Raw genomic sequence first — 20,412 nt, 5'->3', positions numbered from 1 at the left:
TAATCTTTGGTGTCCAAGGAGTGTGCAGGGCCCTTCTCCACACCACAGCTTGAACGATCCGATTTTTCTCCTGTCTAGTTTTTTTCACGGTCCACCTTTTGTAGCCGTAGGTAGCCACAGGGGGATGCAGTAGTGCAGGTGAATCAGCTCTTAGTTGCTAAGCTGATGTTCTTGCTTTTCCATGCTGAATTCATGCTCATCATTGCTGTGCAACCTGATGCTTTATTTCTGGACTGCATTCATTGCTTTGATTAATCTGCAATCCTAGGGAAATAAATTATCGCACGTCTTTGATCTCTTCCTCATAAAGACTTCAGGATATGGGTTGAATAAGAAGGGTGAAAGGATGCGAACCCTGTTCTGAACCTGCTGGGGGCTCCCAGTGCTATCGGCACAGCAGCTGTCTGATTGGTGTACAGCAGTGATGGTCACCCCCAGACTTTGCTGCCTGATCTTAATGAAAAGCAGCTTCCTCTGCTTCTGCCTCCCTCCCTCATTAGCCTGCAACCTGAGAGTGTGGGCTTCATGTATTCTTGCCACACCACCTTGTCAACATCCTCCTAAGTCAGGATAATTCTAAGAAGTTTCTGTCCTTCCCATCTTTATTCTGTCTGCAGATTTGATAACTTTGTTTTGTAATTCCTTGTCCATGTCATTCATAAATGTGTTCAATGGCACAGGATTAGTGTCCCACTCAAATCTTTTTTCAGCTTGCTGGGTAAATGTGTTCAGCCAATTGTATACTCAGCTCACCATGGCGTAATTTTTCTGATGTGTGTTCCTATGACAACTAAACTGGTCAGTCATATAAAAAACACAGATGGCTTCATATGTCTTATCCTGCCAGGGTGTTTGTTCTTTCTAAACAATCACAAAGCTACTGCTTAATAATCTGCTACAAAATTTTGCTGGCTATCTGCATCAAGTTGAAGAGTCTGTAAAGACCTAGGTGTCCCCCCCTTCCTTTCTGAATATTGAATTCTGCAGCTTTGTTTTCTCTCTAAGATTTCTCAAGGGGCTCTAGCAGATCATGGAGGCTCCATCAAGGTTCTCAGAGGTCAGTGGAGCTAATCGAGGTTGAGCTGATGCCAGAAGATGGAGCTTCCTAAGCCTGTCTTGATGAACCTTCAGTTGCCTCTCCATTCTTAAATGGTTCAGTTCAGGTCCCTTTAACCAGACTTCCCCTCAGGGAGGGGGCTGAAGCAAGGAAGCATGGCCTCTTTTGGCCTCAACATCTTTTAGCATCAGGCCCATCCTCCTCCTCCTCCTCCTTCTTCTTCCTTCTTCCTCAAAGAGCTGTTGTTACCTACTTTTAGTCATCGAGGCGTCTTGGTTTGGAGCCTTATCCCGTTTCATTCTCAAGCATGTGCTTGGCCACGAGTGGAGTCATAACGTCTTGTTTCTTACCTGGAAGGGTTGGTCTTCCTGAAGGGTGGGCACGGAAGAGGAGGAGGCCTCCTGCACCCTCTGAATCTCCATCAATTTGACTTGCAGGCAGAGGTGATCATGAACTACCACGTGGGAGAAACGGTGCTGTCTCTGCAGAAGACCACCCTCATCCCTGGAGGCTCTGAGTCTCTTGTCTATACAACGTTGTCTGGAGGCATCGGCATTCTGGTTCCCTTTACATCACATGAGGTGAGAGATGAATGCTGTGCTGGAAAATTTTGTTTGTCCTCCTGGTTGGTGATGCCATCTGGACAGAAGCTTGAGTTACGAAAGGCGGAAGGGAGGAGGACCTCGTTTAGGAGCTCTCCGCTCCTCTGCAGGTGGATCAGGATTGGCTCTACTCCACCATAAACTCTAAGGTGGGCTGTTGTTGAACTCCCTACCCTTCCATCAGGGCCAAAGTTACTGGAATAAACGGCAGAAGTAACCTCTTGGAATATTTGCTGATACATGTTCCAACCAGCTTGACTTACAAATACACTCATAAAACACGAAGCAAAAGTTGGATGATGGTGTTCTTAGGTACCTCTGCCCAGTTGACTCCCTGAGGTTGCTCAGGCCTCTTGCAGGCCCTCACACTAAGCATAAATCAGAGGAATGTTTGAGTCCAGTCTGTACGTGACCCCAAAAGGGGATCATGTACAGAGATGATCAAAGGGATGATGGAGATCCAGCAGTTCTATCAACCCACCCTACGTTCTCCTACAGTTGAAGCTTCAGCTTGTTTGGAGGTTCTGTCAGGGACATCAGCCATCGTATGTTCTTGACCAAAAATGATTGTCCTCTTCCAATGAACACACAGCTTTGGAAAGGATACACATGGAGTAGGGAAGGTGGAAGAGGACACCTAGCCAGCCAGATGTGTGAATCAGCCCTGGCAATCAGCGGGGATGGCAGCTGTCACAGCCGTATTGCCCCCGCATCCAGTATCAGTCAGCCAGTGGCCAATTACTTCTTTCTTGCAAGTTTGAGCAGCTGTTTGTACTATTTGTCCTATGACCTTGTTCTCCTTGACCATCCTCTGATTCTTTCAGGATCACGACTTCTTCCAGCACGTTGAGATGCACCTCCGTTCTGAGCATCCGCCTCTATGTGGTCGAGACCACCTCAGCTTCCGCTCCTACTACTTTCCTGTTAAGGTAGGTCCAGTCTCTTCAGCTTCATCCTGGGATACAAAGCAGTTGGGCCTTAAAGGCGGCCAGGCACTCTGCCACAGGACAGTTCTTGCTCTGCCTCTTCGGCCAGAGCTGCTGCTTCAAGGCAGCTTGAAGTAACCCCTTTCCTGAGCAGCATTTTGTGCCCTCAGAAACGGCCTCTCCAGTTGCTCTTTCCTTGTCCCCTGCTCTTCTTCCAGACAGACAGGGGGGTCCTGAAAGGTCAATATTGGCCTCCTCCTGAGGGGGGGGGACTGGCTCCCATCCTTTTGTAAGCTGGCAGTGATTATTGGCAATTTTCAATATGTTTTAAATTTTAAGGTGATTTGATGAGATGGAATTTATTACTTTTAATTGTGCACTACCCTGAATCTTGGCAGTTTAAAAACGTTTAGAGGAAACAAATAAATGACCTTCCTCCCTGCCCCTGGTGGCTTGAAGGGTCAAGAGGTGCCTGGTGAGGCAGAAGAGAAGGGAGGCACCTCCATTTCTCCCTGCACCCTGTTTTAGGTGCTTCATGGGCTCCAGAGAGCAGACAGACAACATTTTTTTATCCTAGTCTCAGAGCTTCTCAGCCTGAACCACACAGTGACGGGTAGATATTTCAGGGCAAGATAAGTGCTGGGCCCTCCTGGTGCACTCTTGTCTTCCCAGAAGGGAGCTGTTCCTCTGTCAGCCTGTGGATCGTTTTTTGGGGTCCCTCGTGACATCAGTGTGTCCTAGGCTAGAAGATTTGGGATTACTCTCCAGTGGCAGCTTTTCTTTTGAAATAGATTGGATTTATTTTTTTCAGTGAGTTTGTTTCTGCACGTTCAGTTTAAAAATCGGCTCTTGGCTAATCTGATGATTGGGCAGTTGTGCCCGTCCTGGCTGTTAATTAACTTTTTGCTGCAACTGTTTTTCTATGTGCTGTTCCTTGGGACTGAAATCTCCACCACCTTTTTCATATTAGAATGTTATTGATGGGGACCTCTGTGAGCAGTTCAACTCCATGGAGCCCAACAAGCAGAAGAATGTGTCTGAAGAACTGGACCGGACTCCGCCAGAGGTCTCAAAGAAACTAGAGGACATCCGTACGCGCTATGCTTTCTGAGCTGAGCTGTTGGAGGACTTGATAAGGACTTATTTCGAAGATGCGTTGAAAGAAACTCCCTTCCCTGACCCCATTTTGTTTGCCCGTTTCTCTCCTGGAGTTCAGTAGGTCAGCATACAGAGATTGAGCTCTCCAAGGGGTAATGCCTCATAAACTACGAGAGAAGTATCTCCCCATTTCAGCCATGCCACAACCCCCACCCCAAATCCCGGCCAGTAGGTGCTTGGTAGCTTCACAGTGAACTGACCCGACTGGTCTCATCCTCCAGTTCTCTCATCCATTCTGAGTAAGAAGGAAAGCCATGGGGAGTGACGGGGGCTTGAAGCTAGCATTTTGGAAGTTTTGTCTACTTGGCCACCCTACCGTTTCTTATTGTTTTAACTTTTATGTTGTAAATAGTTTTGCATTAAATTAGTCTCTTGTCCATTGGAGAGGTGGTGGTTACAATCTTAAAAGAATTAAAAAAAAATACTGAGCTTGCTAGAGAGTGTCTATGTGCCTAGATTTAAGGAAATTTTTATCTGGCAGAGGTAGGGGGGGCTTATTTGACCAGAGGTGACAGGGTTTTTTAGATCCATTTCTGCTAATGGACCAAGCCAAATTTTCTTGTGATATGTGTTAGTTCACTGGATTGGTGGTCCTATAAATTTTCGTTTAAAAAGTAGAGTTGTGCAATGCTTCAGATTGAAAAATGAAGGCAGGGGTATCTATTGCAATTGCTGTAATGGGCCCTCGGAGGCATCCTTCTGCTTTCAGATCTGAAGTTCTGTACAGCCCAGCACCTGCTTGTGCACATTGCAAGGCAGAGTCTATTCTTGCACAAGTAGTCCTCAACTTGCAACTACAATTGTCTTGTAAGGCTGTGCATAGAAGGATCTTGCCGAGTCCAATTACTGCTTGACAAATGTGACACCCAACAACTCAGCTTGAAAATCAAGTAGAACACCAGGGGGAAGAGGTTTACTCATCCCAGCAGCCAAAGAGGTAAGCTTTGACAGCAGGGCTGACTCCCCACCCCCAGGGTAGTTGGAGAGGCAGGCAGTTCTTCAGGCCATCCATATACCTGGATTGCAGTGTTTGGAATGGCAGAAATAGCTGGGAGAGAATGAAATTTGTGTAGACTCAGGACCAAAATGGCCTGAGGAACTAAAGGGATTCCTTGGGCTAAATTGCTTACAATTTGATTTTCAAATGCCTACAAACCTTAGAGCTGCCTCTTGAGCAATGGAAAGTGGGGCAATTCTTGTTTCTCAAATCTAGAAAAACTTGGGGGTTTCTTCTGGTGCTATATATAAACTCAGGATTACATGTATTTAGAACACAATAACATTAGAGATCTTCTAGTCCAGGGGTCAGCAACCTGAAACAGTGAAAGAGCCACTGGGAACTGGTTCCCTCACAAAAGGAAAAACTGGGAGCCGCAAAAAATGTGTGCGCATGTGCATACATGCACACATGTGCAGAACAGGGTTTGACTGAAGAGTGGAGCCAAGGTGAGATATGCACCTACCCTGCATATTTGAATTGATTGGTTGAACTTTTTTAGTCCCACTTTTTTTTTTTGGACTGCACATGGCAGAGGACTGGGAGCCGCAGGAGACGGCTGAAAGAGCCGCATGCGGCTCCGGAGCCGCGGGTTGCGGACCTGTGTTCTAGTCCAACCCCTTGCTCTGCAGGAAACCCTAAATCGTTCCAGACAAAGAGAAGGAAGGAAAGTGCCGTAGCTTCAGCCCAGTGCAGCAGCACAACAGAACGGAAACGGCATCTGTGCTGCAGAGGTGGCCTGGCCAACAAACTGGACTATATGCTCCAGCCAGACTGGACAGTTGTCTCACAAATGCTTTTGGAAACTTCACCACAATGCTGGGAGCGAAGGCTCTCATTCTGGATTTAGGCGCAGCCATGATCATGCAATATCCTGCATCAACTGGGGTTGAAGGCAGTTCTGTCAAACCATCTAAGAATATCTGCTGTGCTGCAAAACATAGAGATGATTTTGGCTGGGTAATTGTGGGGTTGAAACTGACAAACTTTTACACTACTTTTTAATCAGGAGCAACATTTGCATTAATTACAGTACAACTTTTATTAATACTGAAATCTTCACAGTGCATTTGTTACCTGTAGCGGTGGCTATTTTGAATGAAAAAAGATCACATAACTAAATTGGAAGAAAGGGCGTATGTGGAGAAGCTCAGACTGCTAGAAGGAAAATAAATTATGGGATGGGAAGGAAGAACAAGTTAACAGCACCAGGACAGTTACATCAGCTGAAAGACATTTTAGAAGGTTTGTTTCTTATTGTACAAAAGAAATGGGAAAAGCAAAAAGCAACGATTTCTCACAGTCACGTTTGAGGTGTGTGGAAACCACAGGAGGGCAGGCATGTTAAAACGAAAGTATTATCACAAGAGCCAAAGAGTCAGGCCTACAATGATGTGCACAACAGGTGGGTGGAACTGGATGGGGAGGAACCAGCTATGTACAAGGTAGGCCTTCCTCTTGGGATGCTGCCCCCTCAAAGGCCTCGGGGGGGGGGGGGACAGGCTGCCTCTCCACTGCGAAGAAAGCCCACTGCAGAACCTCTCCTGCCCTGAGCTCTTTATCCCTCAGAACGGCCTCAGCAGACTTCGTGTTCTCCAGAGGTGTAAACTAGAAATCTCAACACCAGGTTTGGAAAATCAGTGCCCTAAAACTTTCTACCCTACATGTCCTAGTTCTATGCTTAAATTTGATGTGTGCTTCTTGAAATAAGTTTTCTAAATACACTACTAAATACACTGATGAACATACTGGAATCCTTAATTGGTGCAACAGCAGCAAACATTCAGTTTCAATTTTGTTTTCTCTGCTTTGTGCTGGTGTGTACCATATGTTGACCTCTGGATGCCCCCCCCCCCCCCGGTACCACAGCATCAAATAGCTCTGCAACCAAAAACAGGAGAACGAGCAGAGTTGCAACCTGCAACCAGACATGCAGCAATTCCCCTTCCTAGCCCTGCCCAAGGCAAGGCAGCTTTTCTCAAGCTTTTGTGTCTCTACGCCATTCAGTTTCCACTCTTTTCCGTTCTCTGCAACCTTTCAAAACCAGCTTCTCTTTCCTACCATCACTTTCCTTTTGCCAACAGACTAATTTCTAGTTTCAGGGAGAAGTGAAGGTCACCATGTCAGCGCTTGGGAGAAGCAGATGCCTTCACATCTCTTTAGCTCTGGATGTAGACCATGGAAAAGCTGCATCGCATGTCAGTTGTGAATAAACGCATTATGGCTACATTTGGCATCATTTCTGCCAACATTCCCATTAAAAATCTTCCTGCCAACTATAAAAATAGGCAGATTCCACATCTGTAAACAAAACTGGTCGGGACTATACAATGAGGCAAGCCTCTTTGACGCAACGTGGTCTGGGGATGAAAGTGCAGAACAGTTTGGCGAGACAAGAATGAACCATGTGGAAAGGTGACCGAGGCACGACAGAGCCCAAGCACGGCTGCCACAAAAGTAGCCTGGGTGCAGGCAGAGGCCAAGGAGAGGCGCAATGAAATCTCGCTCCAAGGCAGGTCGATGGCTCAGGCCACTGGGCGAAGCTGAGCAAGCCTGGGCCACAGCTCCCCTCGCAGCTTCCATCCTTGGCCGTCAAAACCATCCCATGAAATTGCTGTAGGTTCCCAAAAGGAGAGAGAGGGGAGCCATTTCCAGTCCCTCTTTTGTGTTTCGGCCATTCTCCCCTTCTCTGGTACAGCTTCAGCACCGCTTGTGCTCTTGCAAGGGAGCCAGGCCACGTGGCTCAGCCTTGTGCAAGACGATTCTGAGTGCCATAAGTGGCTGTGCACATCGTGTGGAGACTGGCTTCGTGGAGCATGTGAGTCCAGGCAGCACCAGCATGTCAAACCAAAGGCACCAGTCAGGGTGATCTGCTAGACCAATCGTGGTTGCAGAGCTGAGGGCTTTTCTGTTTAAACGATTCCCCCAAAGCATCAAGCAAGAGCATCTCCTGAACCACTTTTTGTTCAGTTGGTCGAGAGTCCAGAGTGGTCTGAGAAGAGAGGAACCTGCCCAAGGGCAGCTACCCTAATGCTCCCTCAGACCAGCCTGAGGCCTTTAGATGGCTTGAGGCAAGTGTTGTGTTCAAGATGCCCCACCCTGGCACTGGTCCTTCACCAGAACTCTCCCCCTTCAAGAAAGGCCTGTGAAGCCCCCTCCTGCTTGAGGCAGAATCCTCCCATCTGTACCTGGCCTGATCTCCACCCTCTTTTCTGACAGGCATTCTTGCATTCGGCCATAGAAAAGGCTCGGGGGGAGTCAACGTGCCTCCATGCAAATCATGCTGCAAACCATGCCTCAAAGCACATCGCTGGCCCTGCCTGCCCTGCCCCAGGGAGGCCTCTATGCAGCTCAAGCCAGGTGTGGGGACCAGACTGGGCAAGGAAGGGCCCCTTCTTAAGGAAACTAAGTCCCCTCCCTGAGACAGTCTCACCTGGGAGACCCCCTCAACAGAGAAGGGAGCCCCTCCCAAGGCAGCCCAGGAAGGGCTCCTGCTCCTCGCACAGCCCGCACCCCACATCTCAGGGAGGTGCTGGATGTCTTCTGGAGGATGAGAAGAATGCAGAGAAGAACCAGGAAACAGAACAGGAGGGTTTTCTTCCCGTGGGAAACGAGCTCTGTTTCGTGTGGTACTCTGAGCTGGAGGGGAAGCAGGCGCCCGTTTCCTGGCTTTGCTGCGGATGAAGCCAGAAAGAAAGTGTGCAAGGGATGGAACAAGGTAGAAAAGAGCCTCCAAAACGGTTATTGATAAGCGGGGGTCTTGTGTGTGGTTTAATAAAGGCATTTCGTTTAGTCTTCTATCCAGATCCTGACCAGGTGTCCGTGAAGGGCATGGCAGCCTTTGGGCAGTTCGCCCAGCCTCTGCCATGTTGCCCAGTCCTTTGCTGAGGCTGTGTGCCTTGTGCTCAGAAGGAGTTCGGGTCAACAGCTGGCCAGAGCAATCACAAAAACCGTGGCGCTGACCTATCATTGGTGATGGTTCGACGAAGACGCACTCCACGGCGGATGGCCACCAGCATGTCTTCAGGGGGGGGCTCACTGGAAGCAGCCAGAGGGGGGTTGGGGGTCTGCTCCTCAGGACCAGGGTCCGAGCACACTGTGGGGAAAGGGAACTGGCCATCTCCCAGGGCGTGTGCGCTGGCCACCAGCTCGCCAATCTTTTCCACCAGGCTGTGGCGGTTGGCGGCCAGCTGCTGCTGCTCCTCTTCTGTGGAAGGCTTCCCAGCCCCGGCATACACTGAGATTTCCAAGGTGTTGCTGCCCCAGCTGGCGTTGGGCAGGCTCAGCCTCTTGGGGGAGGCTTTGGTGAAGTCCAGACTGTGCGCCGAGCAGGCATCATCGGCATAGAAGACACATTCTTCGCTGCCCATCCGGAGGGGGCCGGTGTGACTGGGCGAGTCAGGCACGGTGGGGGTCTTGACGGGGACGATGGGGGGCCTGATGGGAATCGGACCAGCACTGGAGACAGTTCGGCGAACTGTGGGCTTGGTGGAAGGTGTGCGACGGATGGTAGCCACGCCTGGTGTTGTCCCGGTTGGCAAGGCAGTGCCAGTGGGCAGGCCGGCCGTTGAAGCTGGTCGCTTAGTCTGGATCATCCGGCGATAATTCTGAGCAATATTGCTGTTGCGAGGGATGGTTGAGGATTTGTCTAATTCATTCTGGTTGTCTCCCTCCATGTCCCCATTCACAGAATAGCCGTCATACTCTGAACCTGAGGAAGTGACAGGTGGATGCATCAGAAGCAGGGACCAGAAAAGGACAGCGAGTAAGAGAAATGGCAGAAATGGGCCATTGCCAGAATAGGCTTTGGTGCAAAACAAGGACAAGGCATGGGCGCGCGACACGCACAGAGACCTCCCTAATTCCTAGGCGCATGGGGGAGTGAGCAAAGTCATTGTATGCCTATGGCCAAAGTTAACACAAGTAATTTGAGCTTCTGTGGCATTAATTTCTGGAGCTGGTCACTGATCCAGAGCAGGTGGAGGCCAATCCCCTGCCAGCCGAACCCCAGAGTCAAAGCCACCCCTCACGCTTCAGCACAAAGCTGCCCCAAGCACATGTTACTACATAAGACAACACACATTGTGGGGGGGGCACATCGAGGGAGTCCTGACTCAGCTGGCACCCTTCTAAATCAAAGCTTGGAGTCCATTTAACATCAGCAAAGCCCACCTGCCTGGAGAAATGAAGAGCTGGGCAGGGCCTTCAGCCAACAACGGGTTGCTTAGGACAGGGGTGGGACAGATGTGGTGGGATTCCTGGTAAGGCCAAGGAAGGTCCTGCCTGGCCGAGGGCAAATGCTTCTGTCCCTTGGCCTTTTGGAAGACCCTTCCCAACTCTGGACTTCCCATCAAAGGAGGGTCCTGATTCTAGTTATGCGGGATCTGCCAGAGATGCCCAACCCTTGCCATCAACCTCCTCGCCTGGATCCTCTCCAGTGGCTTGGACAGCCCCTCAGCATGCCTGGCTCCATCTCCTCGACCCTTCCAGCCAGGCGCCCGCTCCCCCTGAAGCCGGCCTCCTACCTTGAGAGGGAATGGCATCCTCCGAGCAGGATGGGGTGGTGGTCTGGGTGCTGTAGCCGCTGGAGAACTGCAGGCTATCCCGGCTGCTCTTCTGGTGCTCCAGGCTCAGGCCATGGGTCAGCACCATGGCCAGCTCACTGGCTGCTGGAGACACCTCCTCCCTGTGCTGCTGTGAAGGGGAAACAAGGTCAGGGCCCGGGCACTGGAGGGAGATGGGCTGGTCAGAAAGAGAGAGAGAAGCAGCAGCCCAAGCCCTCAGCTCCAAGCAGAACTCCTGTGCTCAGGCCGGCAGACCTCTGAGGCCAGGGCCAGGAATGGCGGTGGGTCCTCCCAAGGCCTCCTCACTGCTGCCAGGATAGTCCTGACTCTGCCTGCGCCCTGAGCACCTTGCCTGGGCAGCGGGGAGGAGGGGGCTACAATTAGCAAGGCTTCTGAGCTTGGACAGAGAGCCAGAAAGACAAGCACAGTCCTCATGATACCACCACCACCCATTTCCTTGGCTACTTCCGCATTGACCCACAGCTTCAGGAACACCTGCCAGGGCCAGAGGCTGCTGCATCCACTGGCTGCTTAACCCTTCTGTGATTGTTTACCCGGGTACCAGGATTAAGTGTGGGAGCCCTTTGCTTGGCCTCTCTTCTGCAGAGAGCCACTTGCCCTGACTCCAGCTGGTGAGGGAGGCAGAGGCCTCATCCTTGGAAAATCCCTTTTCCAGACATTTTCAAAAACCCCACCCCCAACTGCCCCACCTTTCGCTTTGTCTACTGGAAGTAGACAAATGAGGACCCAGATTGTTGGGGGCAATAAGCTGACTTTGTAATAATGCCGCTTGGGGTGTGTGTGAAAGCCCTAATAAGCAGGCATATACATAGAATGAAGGCTACTGCTAAGCTTGTAAGCCGCCCTGAGTCTTCGGAGAAGGGCGGGATATAAATGGAATTAAAATAAAAAATTAAAAAAGTGAACAATTGATTCCAATTATTCAAATACCCATAAATAAAATCAGCTCCTGGTCTTCCACGTGGTCTGTCCTTGGAATCTGCCTGGATCTGGGATCGTGGGCTGGGCTCAGCAGAGATTTGGGCAGTGGCCCCAATGGAGCCTCAAATGAAGCCTCAGACCAACCGAGGTGGCCCAAGGGTGCTTCCTGGAGTCTGGTCGTACCTTGGCAGCAATGGAAGCTGGGGACAGGCGAGGTCGGGGACCATCCTCCAAGCTGAGCCCTGGGTAAATCAGGGGGGGCAAGCCTGGTTCTGCCTCCCGGAGAAGCTCCACCCGATCCTTTCTGCGTGGCATTGCCCCCGGCTGCTCGTAGAGGGGGAGCTTGGACCAATCCTGAAAAGCACAAAGCCGGCGTTACTGGCAACCCCAGCACTGCAAGACCAAGCCTGGCAAGAGAGGAGAGGCCCCCTGCGGCAGGAAACGGGACAGGGTGAGGCAACAGGGGCCATGGCAATTCTTGAGCCTCGGAAGGCCTGTCTCGCTCAGCCTATGAGATGCCACGGAGGCACAAAGAGGCCACGCTGGTACCTACTGGCTTTACAGACGTCCAACATCCAGGCCACTCTGCTGCGCCAGGGCCCTGGGTATCCCCTGGAGCAGCAGCCCTCTCACTTAGGCACCCAGTCAGATACTCTGGCCATTTCCACTAAGCAGAAAGCTCCAAAACGATTATTGATAAGTGGAGGTCTTGTGTATGATTTAATAAAGGCATTTCATTTAGTCTCCTTTTAATCCAGATCCCAACCAGGTGTCTATGAAAGATATGGCAACCTTTTGGCACTTTGCCCGGCCTCCGCCACATTGCCCAGTCCTTTCCTGAGGCCCCTTAATGCTTAGGAAAGTGGCCTGAGCTTCTCAGATCTTTGCAAAAGGACTGCAAGGCGGTGACAGGGATGGAACTGAAGCTCCACAAAGATCTGCTAAGGGATGAGTTTCCTCTGCAGAGAGTGGAAGGCTGGAACGAGGACCGAGGGCAGCCTCAGAGGTGGGAGTGGATGCGGCCCTGGAAGGCAGGACCAGATCCAGGGTGACAAACTGCCAAGCAAGTGATGCAGGAGTCGTCTTGGGAGGAGTTTCCTGAGAAGAAGAGGTGTCAGCTCACGGGACACAGCCTGGAGCCCAGGGGAGCATGCAGCCGTGGGGGGGCTGGTTAGCACACTGAAAAGCCCTCCCTGCTTTTTAATTAATTTTTTAACATTTCTCGCCTCTTTTATATACTGTTATTTTATATACTTTTTATGCTTTTAATATTTTATTGTACACTACTGGGGTACCTCTGTGAAACAGATGGGTGGTTCTTAAAAGTAATAAAACAATAAATAAGCCAACGGAGGTCACTGGAGGTCTGCAGACAGGTGGCCACCAGCCCCCAAGGCCCCAGCATGTCGCAGAGCCTGGCCCGTCAAGATTAGGCCAGGCGACCCCCGGGGACACTTTCCCTCACTGTGCCTGAGGAAGAGGCCAGACACGCAGGAGACTTGGTGTTTGATCTGATCCTAAGAAGGGCATCCAGTGTCAACGTCCTCGCGAGTGCCTGCCACTCTTGACTCCCAAGACTTGGTACCCTGACTACAGCCAAGGCTCTCGCAGGCCCACGGATGAACGTCCTCTTTGGTCAGCAGGAGGGCAGGTTGGCTGACTCTTCCTGGCCAATTCCCCCCTCCCCCTTTTTCCCCACAAGGGAATAAAGACATTAGGGAAAAATGTACACTGCTGTAACTGGTGTAACCATGGATCCGTTCGAGGGGGGGCATTCATTTCCATTCCCCTCTGAAATAGTCATGTAGCTGGATTGAAAACAAAAGCAGCTCTAAAAATGGACGGGCTGGAAAGGTCTTTGCATCCCTGCTGAGTTTGTGGGGTGGCAACTGAGGGAGGAGACCTGGTCCATCCCAGGGCAGGTCAGGGCTGCTCAGAGCTAATCAAAGTCCCGGCGGAGGTAGGTGCCCGCTGGGTCCTTGTGCCTGCAGGCCAAAGGGCAAGGACTGCATCCTCCCCGTGGCAGGTACATCTTCCACCAGGAGGCTCCTTCCTGGTTGCTCCAAGCCCCTCGCAGAGACGGAGCTTTGGGCTCTTGAAAGTCAAGGAAGCAGCTCTGGGTAGCTGTCCCTGCCAAGGGTAGAGTGGGCTCCCCACCAGCTGGGCTCTGCAAGGCTTCAGGGCCATGGAGTCCAGGGTCACGGCTGGGCACAGAGCTCCCTAAGCTGGTCAGAAAGCAGAAGGCGTCCAAACCAACATTGGGGCAGGAGGCCAAGGCCAGGCATCTGCCTCCCAAGAGGTTTGTGGCACGCATCAACTCTTCACCAGGTGCAGGCGGGTCCCAGAATAAAATGGGGAACTCAAGCTTCACCTTTGGGCCACCCGAACACAGTCCAGTGGCAGAGCCAGAACTAACCGAGGTTGGGGAGTTGCATTCACTAACAGACTGGCACGTTTCAGAGGCTTCAGACGATGCAGAGCTGGAGGACTTCTGGCACGCCCCAGGGCAGAATGGCAGCAGCAGCAGCAAAACAGGCATGCGCAGAAAGGAAGAGAAGAACCTGTTATAGAGAACGGTGGCGGCAGCGGCGGCAGCAGAGACAGAGTGCAGCTTGACTGACATGTGGTGTGGCAGCAGCAGCAGCAGCAGCTTCCCTCAACATGCCACCCTGAGACATTTCATCTGGGGCTGGGAAGACGATGGAGGAGACGGGACAAGGCCCAGGCACAGGAGGAAATGAAAATGGCAGGCAGCTGGGAGAAAGGGGAGGACCTCTCACACCCGAGGAATGGCCTCCATGTCTTTGTGCCCTGACTCTGGGCAACTCTGCCACAGAGGCCCTCGCCGTGCAAGGAAGGGTCTCCAAGAAGCAGCCTTGTTACCATTTTCACCCAGAGAGGTGAACGGGAGGCTCAGCTAATCTCAATGTATACATAGTTGTACTTTGACAATAAAGATTCATTCGTTCATCCAATCCTTCACCAGACTGTCACGAGGGGGAGGGAAACTCTCCCTCCCGCCTGCGGTGACAGATCTCCTGAGAACTGGATTCCCCCTCCTCTTGACCTCCAGCTCCCAAACTAAGCAACCAGAAGGATCCCGAGAGTCCCCTGAAGCCAGAAGCCCCCCAGGTCCATGTCCCCATGCCAGGGTCACCTTTGGAGATCTGCCGGAGGAGTGCCAGCGTTAGCCTTTGAACTGGGCAAGGAAGCCCAGAGATGCCCTCTTCTCCCAGTCCAAGAAGGGGCTCCCACTGGCAGCAGCTCCAAGGGGGCTCCCCTCCTCCCGGGCTCCTTGGGCTCCCTCGCGGCTCCCCTCCTTCCTCGGAAAGGAACTGGCCCAATCCTTTCCCGAGGGACCCCCCAGCCCTCCCTGTACAAAGCAGACTCCAAGGGGGCCGGCCAGGGAAGGAGAGTCCCGAATGGCTCCCAGGAGAGGAGGAGGTCCCTAGGCGGCCACCAGCTTCTCTCAGGAGACGGCACCGGCCTACCTGCCTGGGGAGGGGGGGTCACCAGAGCAAGTGGGGCCGTGGTTCCTTCTGTTTGCACTTAGCTCACCTGGCTGGTGATGTCCAAGGGCATTGGCGAGGGAGGCTTGGAGAACATGGCATCCTGCGAGATGAAGCCCGAGTCGTGTGACGAGACACTGGACAGGCGGGTGTTGGCATTTACCAGTTGCGCCACGCTACGGGAGTAAAATGTGAAACCAGATGAGATGCTGGGCATCTCGGGAGCCACCATGAGGCGAAGCAGGATGACATTGGTTGCAATGTCAGAAGTACCCTGAGGCAAGGTAAGCCAGATGTTCCTTTACATGCCTTGCTCATGCCGGCGTTGTACCCCTGTGGGAGGGAAGCCTTCAAGAAGTCAGCTCAGTAAGTAGGCTGAATCTTATGACAGGAGACCTGTATGTTCCAGTGTACACAAATGCTCCAACGTATTTTAATTCTTTCCTCAGCTAAAGGCAGAAGCGCATTCAAGAATTTGGGGGTGAGATCATCATTCTTAAAAATTGGAGCAGAACTTTTCCCAGACTCTTCCAGTTGACAGATGTTACTCCACCCTCTATGACAAAAAGCTCCACGCTTTGCTTGACCAGAAGGAGAGAGCTGCCATTGCTCGAGATCATTTGTTATGTCCCGTTCGAGACCAATGCTGGCCACAGCTGCTCAGGTGTGGCTCTCTTTGATTTTATTCCAAGGCAACTCAGTTTGGGAAGTATTGGTACGTCACAAGGACTCTGGCCCTCAAGACAAGGTTATAGTTGGTTATCGCTGAACCTACTCAAGCTTTGCAAGATCTGAGGCCAGGAGGAGTCCGTTCCTGCTGTACGCTATTTAACAGGAAAAAGAGATTCCCATTAGCTGACCCAGACATACCTGCACAAGCTGGATTTGCGGGACCCTGAGCTGCCAGGGGAAGAAGGAGGGGTTTGGTAAGACCAGCTGTAATCAGAGCCCTTCAGATCTTTGATCACCTGCAAGAGAAAGTCATTTTAGCCAGGTCCCTATAGCATGTCTGGCCCTAAGAGGTTTCGCCATCCGAGCAGAGCCTGTGCGGCAATGGTCTTTCCAAAGCGAGGAGAGGCTCTGCCTGCCTTCGGCCAATCAATAGTCACCCAGGCAGCAGCCAAGATGCTGCTGGTGAAGGTCCGCTCTCAGCTGCCGGCTTCCTTCTTCCACCAGGCCTTTCTTAAAGAAAAGGAGGAAGCGTTAAAGCCCAAAGCACTTGGGATGGATGTCGGCCTGCCTGTCTCTGCTGCTCCTCGGAGGCACCAGTGTGGCACAACTCCTGGTGAACTGGGGTCTGGATAACAAAACCCACTGGGCAAAATCTCCCTCAACCAACAACTGGCATAACTCACGTGTCACCCACAGACTTGATCTAGCTTCCCAATGTATTCCAGTCCTTTGCTCTCCAATGTTGGGCTCCCTTCCGTGCTTAGCTCCAAGGAACAGGTGCCCCATCTGGAGCTGCTCTGGGGTTGCCAGGCCCGGGCTGCCTGCAGAACTGCCAGCAGGGATGGGTTTCTGCTGGGCCAGGAAGGGATCTGGCTCCAACAAAGCGGAAGGCCTGCTCACCTTCAACTGCTCCAGAGGAAACAGTTCGAGCATGTGGCTGTGTGAATCCACTGGACCCGAGATCACTTTCACGACAGCCTTCCTGGATCCAGCTGCCCAGAATGCAATCTTTTGGAATTATTTTTCCTGTCTTAACTCGCCTTTTGTGTTTGCTAATGGCTTAAACGACAAGACATTCTCACCGTTCTGAGTTTCTTTGAACTGATTGAAATCCCCTGAGTCAGGATTGTTATCCAGAATGGTGACACAGGTAGGCCTCAGCTTACGACCATTTTACAATGGTTTGAAGTTATGATGGCTTCTGAAAGCCACCCTTGAAGTTAGGACCATCACACCATCCCTGTGGCCACATGACTACAATTTGGGCCCTTGGCAACAAGCTCACATTTATGACAATTGCAGCATCCTGCGGCCATGTGATCACAATTTGCAACCTTCCAAGCATGCAAAGTCAATGAGGGAAGTCCAATTCGCTTAACAACTGTGGCGAATCACTTGATAACTGGAGTAAAAATGGTTGTAAAATTGGGTCCAGTCATGTGACGACTTGATTAATGACCACATTGCTTAGCAACTGAAATTCCAGCCCCAACTGGGGTCACGAGTCAAGCACTATTTGTGAATAAATAATTGTCATAAAAAATGGTTTGGGCAAAGAAAGGACGGGACTGCTTATTAAATTTGCAAGATTTGTAGGTGATACTTCTAGATAAGACAGATTAAAAAATTCAAAGTAGTTTCATAAATACTGATAACCGGAGGGCTGGTTGGGACCAAGGGATCTTTTGTGTGCAAAAATCTTAGATCCAGCTTAATGTCAACTGTCCCAAACTGGTCAGTTAGGAAAGAAAGACCCCTGGTCCATGATTAGCTAAAAGTATACCAGCCAAGTAAAAATATATTAGCCAAGGTGGCTACAGAAAAAGCAAAGCTGGATCTGAGATTTTCCCCCTGTCCAATCAGGTGTTAAGAAATTGTTTGAGAAATGATCCCTTCCGCTCTGCACTCTTTTGGTGTGACCTTGGGATGACTGAGTCCCCACCCCGCTGCCTCCTCAGCCCCCGCTGCAGCCTCCCCGTTACTGATGTCAGGCTGTCAGCTTGCAATGCCTAGCTTAGCAGAATGGCAGCCATGACAAGTTCTTTTTTATTAGAAAAAAATAACAAAATGATCAGATAAAGCTGGCTATTCGTGAAAAAGAACTCAGAGCTGTCTGAATATGAATCGGCAGCATAAGCTTGCTCAAAAGGTAAGTCAAAATCAGAACAGAGCTGGAAAGGACCGTGGAGGTCTTCTGCCCCCTACTGAAGCAGGAGACCCAATACCATTTCAAACAAGTAACTGTCCAGTCTCTTCTTAAAACTGCCAGTGATGAAGCACCCACGTCTGAAGGCTGCTGGCTCATGTTTTAGTGATTGTCCACTAGGACTCCAAGGTCCCTCTCACAGTTACTGTTTTTGAGCCAGGTTTCGCCTAATCTGAACTTGTGCCTTTGGTTTTTCCTACCCAGGTGTAAAACTTTGCTTTTCTCCACATTAAAACTCATTTTGTTGGATAGGGCCCATTGTTCAAGTCTGTCAAGATCCTGTTGGATCCTGAGTTTGTCTTCTGGGGTGCTGGCTACTCCTGCCAGTTTGGTGTCAAATGCAAATTTGATGAGTTCCTCTTCAATTCCCTCATCTAAGTTATTGATGAAGATATTGAAGAGTGCTGGGCCTAGGACGGAGCCTTGTGGTACCCCACTGCTTACTTCTCTCCATGTGGATGTAGTACCATTGAGGACTACTCGTTGAGTACGGTTTGTCATGTAAGTACCAGGTAAGGTTGCCTCCACAGAAAGTGACTACCCAATGGATATCATCATTATCATCATCAATCATTTCAGGTCAGAAGAAAGAGCAGCTCCAGGCTTTTGTGCCCTGGTCACTTAATACGACCAGGTTCCCCTTTAAGAAAGCCAGGCAACCAGAAAAGCAATCAGAGGAAAAGGCAGCCAAGTGCAGACCTCTTATGGGAATTTGAGTCCTGAGAAAAAAGAGGGGGAAGGAACACACCCCGCCGTATTTTAAATTCTCGAAGAGGTGCAAGCGGACCAGAGCCTCTTCTCTGAGAGCAGTTTCAAGTCACAGATTCTGATGAAAAGCAGTAGAATCGGAGCAGGGATCTAGACTGGTGGGCCCCACCTCTTCCCTGGATACTGCAAGCCCTGCCTGGATCCCTGCGCTGAGAGGGAGGGGCTGGCCTCCAATGCCTCCTTCAGCTCAAGGCCATCCTGGGAATATGGCTTTTGTGCTTTCCTACCTGCTCACTGGCTGTCGGCAGTTTATGTGGATCTGCTGTCAGTCCCACTAGGTCATCAATGATGCCCTGAAGGTGGGTGATCTCTCCCAGCATGGTGATCTCTCCATTCTGCCAAAGGATAAAGGAAAGGATGAGCCCTTGGCCATGTGGAGAAAAGACGCTTGAATCAGGAGAGAACCAGAGCCCCCCCCGAGCCTGCTTTTTACTGGGGAAGGCCAAGAGGAAGGGTCAAGGTGAGCCCCTCTTTCACTGTCCCTGGGGCCAATGTGTCACCCAGTGTGCCCACTTCAGCTTCAGAACGCCATAGAGAGATGGCAACTGGGAGAGACCCTCATGAGCAGAAGGGAGCCTCTTTTTGGCAGAGGCAACAGTAGGTGTGTATGGAGGTCATGTATATTTCTCATGACACTTCAGCCTCAAGACTGAAACCTCTCATCTGATCTGTAGACTTCCGAGCTTCTTCTTCATTCCCTGTTTGTTCCTTATCTCCACTGAGCATCCAGCTTCTGTTACTACATTTCAGTTGGTCCTCTACAGGCTGTGCAAAAGCCACAAAGGGCTGGGTCTGCCCGTTGAGGTTTTGTGTAATTTCAGAAATGTAAATCAGGATAATCTATGTGAAACCTGCTGGGATTATAGTTACATTACTGAAATTAAATTAAAAAAATATCATTCCAGGCAAACTTTCTTCCCTTTAGTCCAAAGAAAAACTTAAAATTCAGAATTAAGAACAGTAAACAAAAAGAGCAATTTGGGAGTTTGTATATATGATAACAGCGTTCCGTGCGCCTTTGGCATCTAGTCATGCCAGCCACATAACCACGGAGACGTCCTCGGACAAGGTCCTCGGTCCTCCGGCTTTGAAACGGAGATGAGCACCGGCCCCTAGAGTCGGAAACGACTAGCATGCATGTGCGGGGGAACCTTTACCTTTACCTATATATGATCTTATGGAGAACCACAAACACTTTAAATGTTTGTGCTCACATTCAAACCTTCAAAAAAGCTTAATGAAAAACGATAACGGGGTTGACACCAAATTTAGCAACAGGTGCCAATATTGTTACGATAAGTTACCATAAGTGAATTGCCAAGCACCAAAGCCACAGAATTCTCCGGCCTCGTCTGCTTGGGCCAAGTGAAGTGTCAGCTGGGAGGAGAGGAGCCACAAGCCCAATTCTCTACTCAGAATTCTTTGGCAAGGTATCGTATGTTTGCAGCATCCTTCCTCAGACTTTCCTTTCTCCTGAAGCACCTCCGCTCCTCTATGTGGGGAATGGAACTGCACGGAGGCAGCCCTGCAGGCTCTGGGTTGCCACACAGACCTACCCCAGCTCCCTCATGCAGCCCTCCTCCCCCTTGTGGGCCTAGTCTGCCAGGCACTCCTTTGCCCTGGAAATCCCTCTTGAGAAGAAGGGTGAGGAGGGAGCATCTCCCAGACAAGAATTAACATTTATCCCAATATTCATGGGATAAAAAAAAACAGACAAAGGAGTTGAAGAAAAAGTTGAGATAAATTCTTAATTGGAATTTTCAATAAACATCCTAGTTCATCACTAATTCCGCAGATGCCACTCTGGGATGAACGAAGGGCCAGTTCAAGAAAGCCTCCTCCTCTACCACAACTCCCACCCCAGACCCTCTGAGAGGACAGGGTTGGTGGGGTAACACCTGGTAACCAAACACCTGAGGGGGGACCTTCCTTTTCATCACATCCAGATTCTGGATACAAAGTTTGGCAAGATATATCACCCACTCCAGCATTCTGGGAGTAGCTCAATAGA

General features: G+C 50.6%; 2 protein-coding genes across 6 annotated transcripts in view; one reads left to right on the top strand and one right to left on the bottom strand.

Moving 5' to 3' along the window:
* SF3B3 (splicing factor 3b subunit 3) overlaps window positions 1-4,125 on the top strand; it is a 44,484-nt gene extending 40,359 nt beyond the window's left edge. For all 3 annotated transcript variants that reach the window (XM_081335554.1, XM_081335555.1, XM_081335556.1), the window contains 3 exons: window positions 1,499-1,638; window positions 2,484-2,588; window positions 3,556-4,125. In XM_081335554.1, coding sequence (XP_081191680.1) covers window positions 1,499-1,638; window positions 2,484-2,588; window positions 3,556-3,696 — 386 coding nt within the window. In that variant the 3' untranslated portion in view covers window positions 3,697-4,125. The remainder of the gene's footprint in view (window positions 1-1,498; window positions 1,639-2,483; window positions 2,589-3,555) is intronic.
* Window positions 4,126-5,285: 1,160 nt separating this feature from the next.
* The window catches only part of MTSS2 (MTSS I-BAR domain containing 2), a 61,694-nt gene continuing 46,567 nt past the window's right edge, over window positions 5,286-20,412 (bottom strand). Inside the window, exons 8-14 of one of the 3 annotated variants that reach the window (XM_081336118.1) lie at window positions 18,629-18,736; window positions 15,626-15,723; window positions 14,805-14,931; window positions 13,663-13,737; window positions 11,430-11,600; window positions 10,266-10,434; window positions 5,286-9,451 (exon numbers count right to left, since the gene is read on the bottom strand). In XM_081336118.1, the coding sequence (XP_081192244.1) occupies window positions 8,682-9,451; window positions 10,266-10,434; window positions 11,430-11,600; window positions 13,663-13,737; window positions 14,805-14,931; window positions 15,626-15,723; window positions 18,629-18,736 (1,518 nt within the window). In that variant the 3' untranslated portion in view covers window positions 5,286-8,681. The remainder of the gene's footprint in view (window positions 9,452-10,265; window positions 10,435-11,429; window positions 11,601-13,662; window positions 13,738-14,804; window positions 14,932-15,625; window positions 15,724-18,628; window positions 18,737-20,412) is intronic. The other 2 variants (XM_081336119.1, XM_081336120.1) reach the window with 2 other exon arrangements.

This window comes from Vipera berus, assembly GCF_964194415.1.
Source record: "Vipera berus genome assembly, chromosome: 10".
NCBI classification, from domain to species: Eukaryota; Metazoa; Chordata; class Lepidosauria; order Squamata; family Viperidae; genus Vipera; species Vipera berus.
The sequence above is the reverse complement of the archived record's forward strand: the minus strand, read 5'-3'. Positions and strand labels throughout refer to the sequence as shown.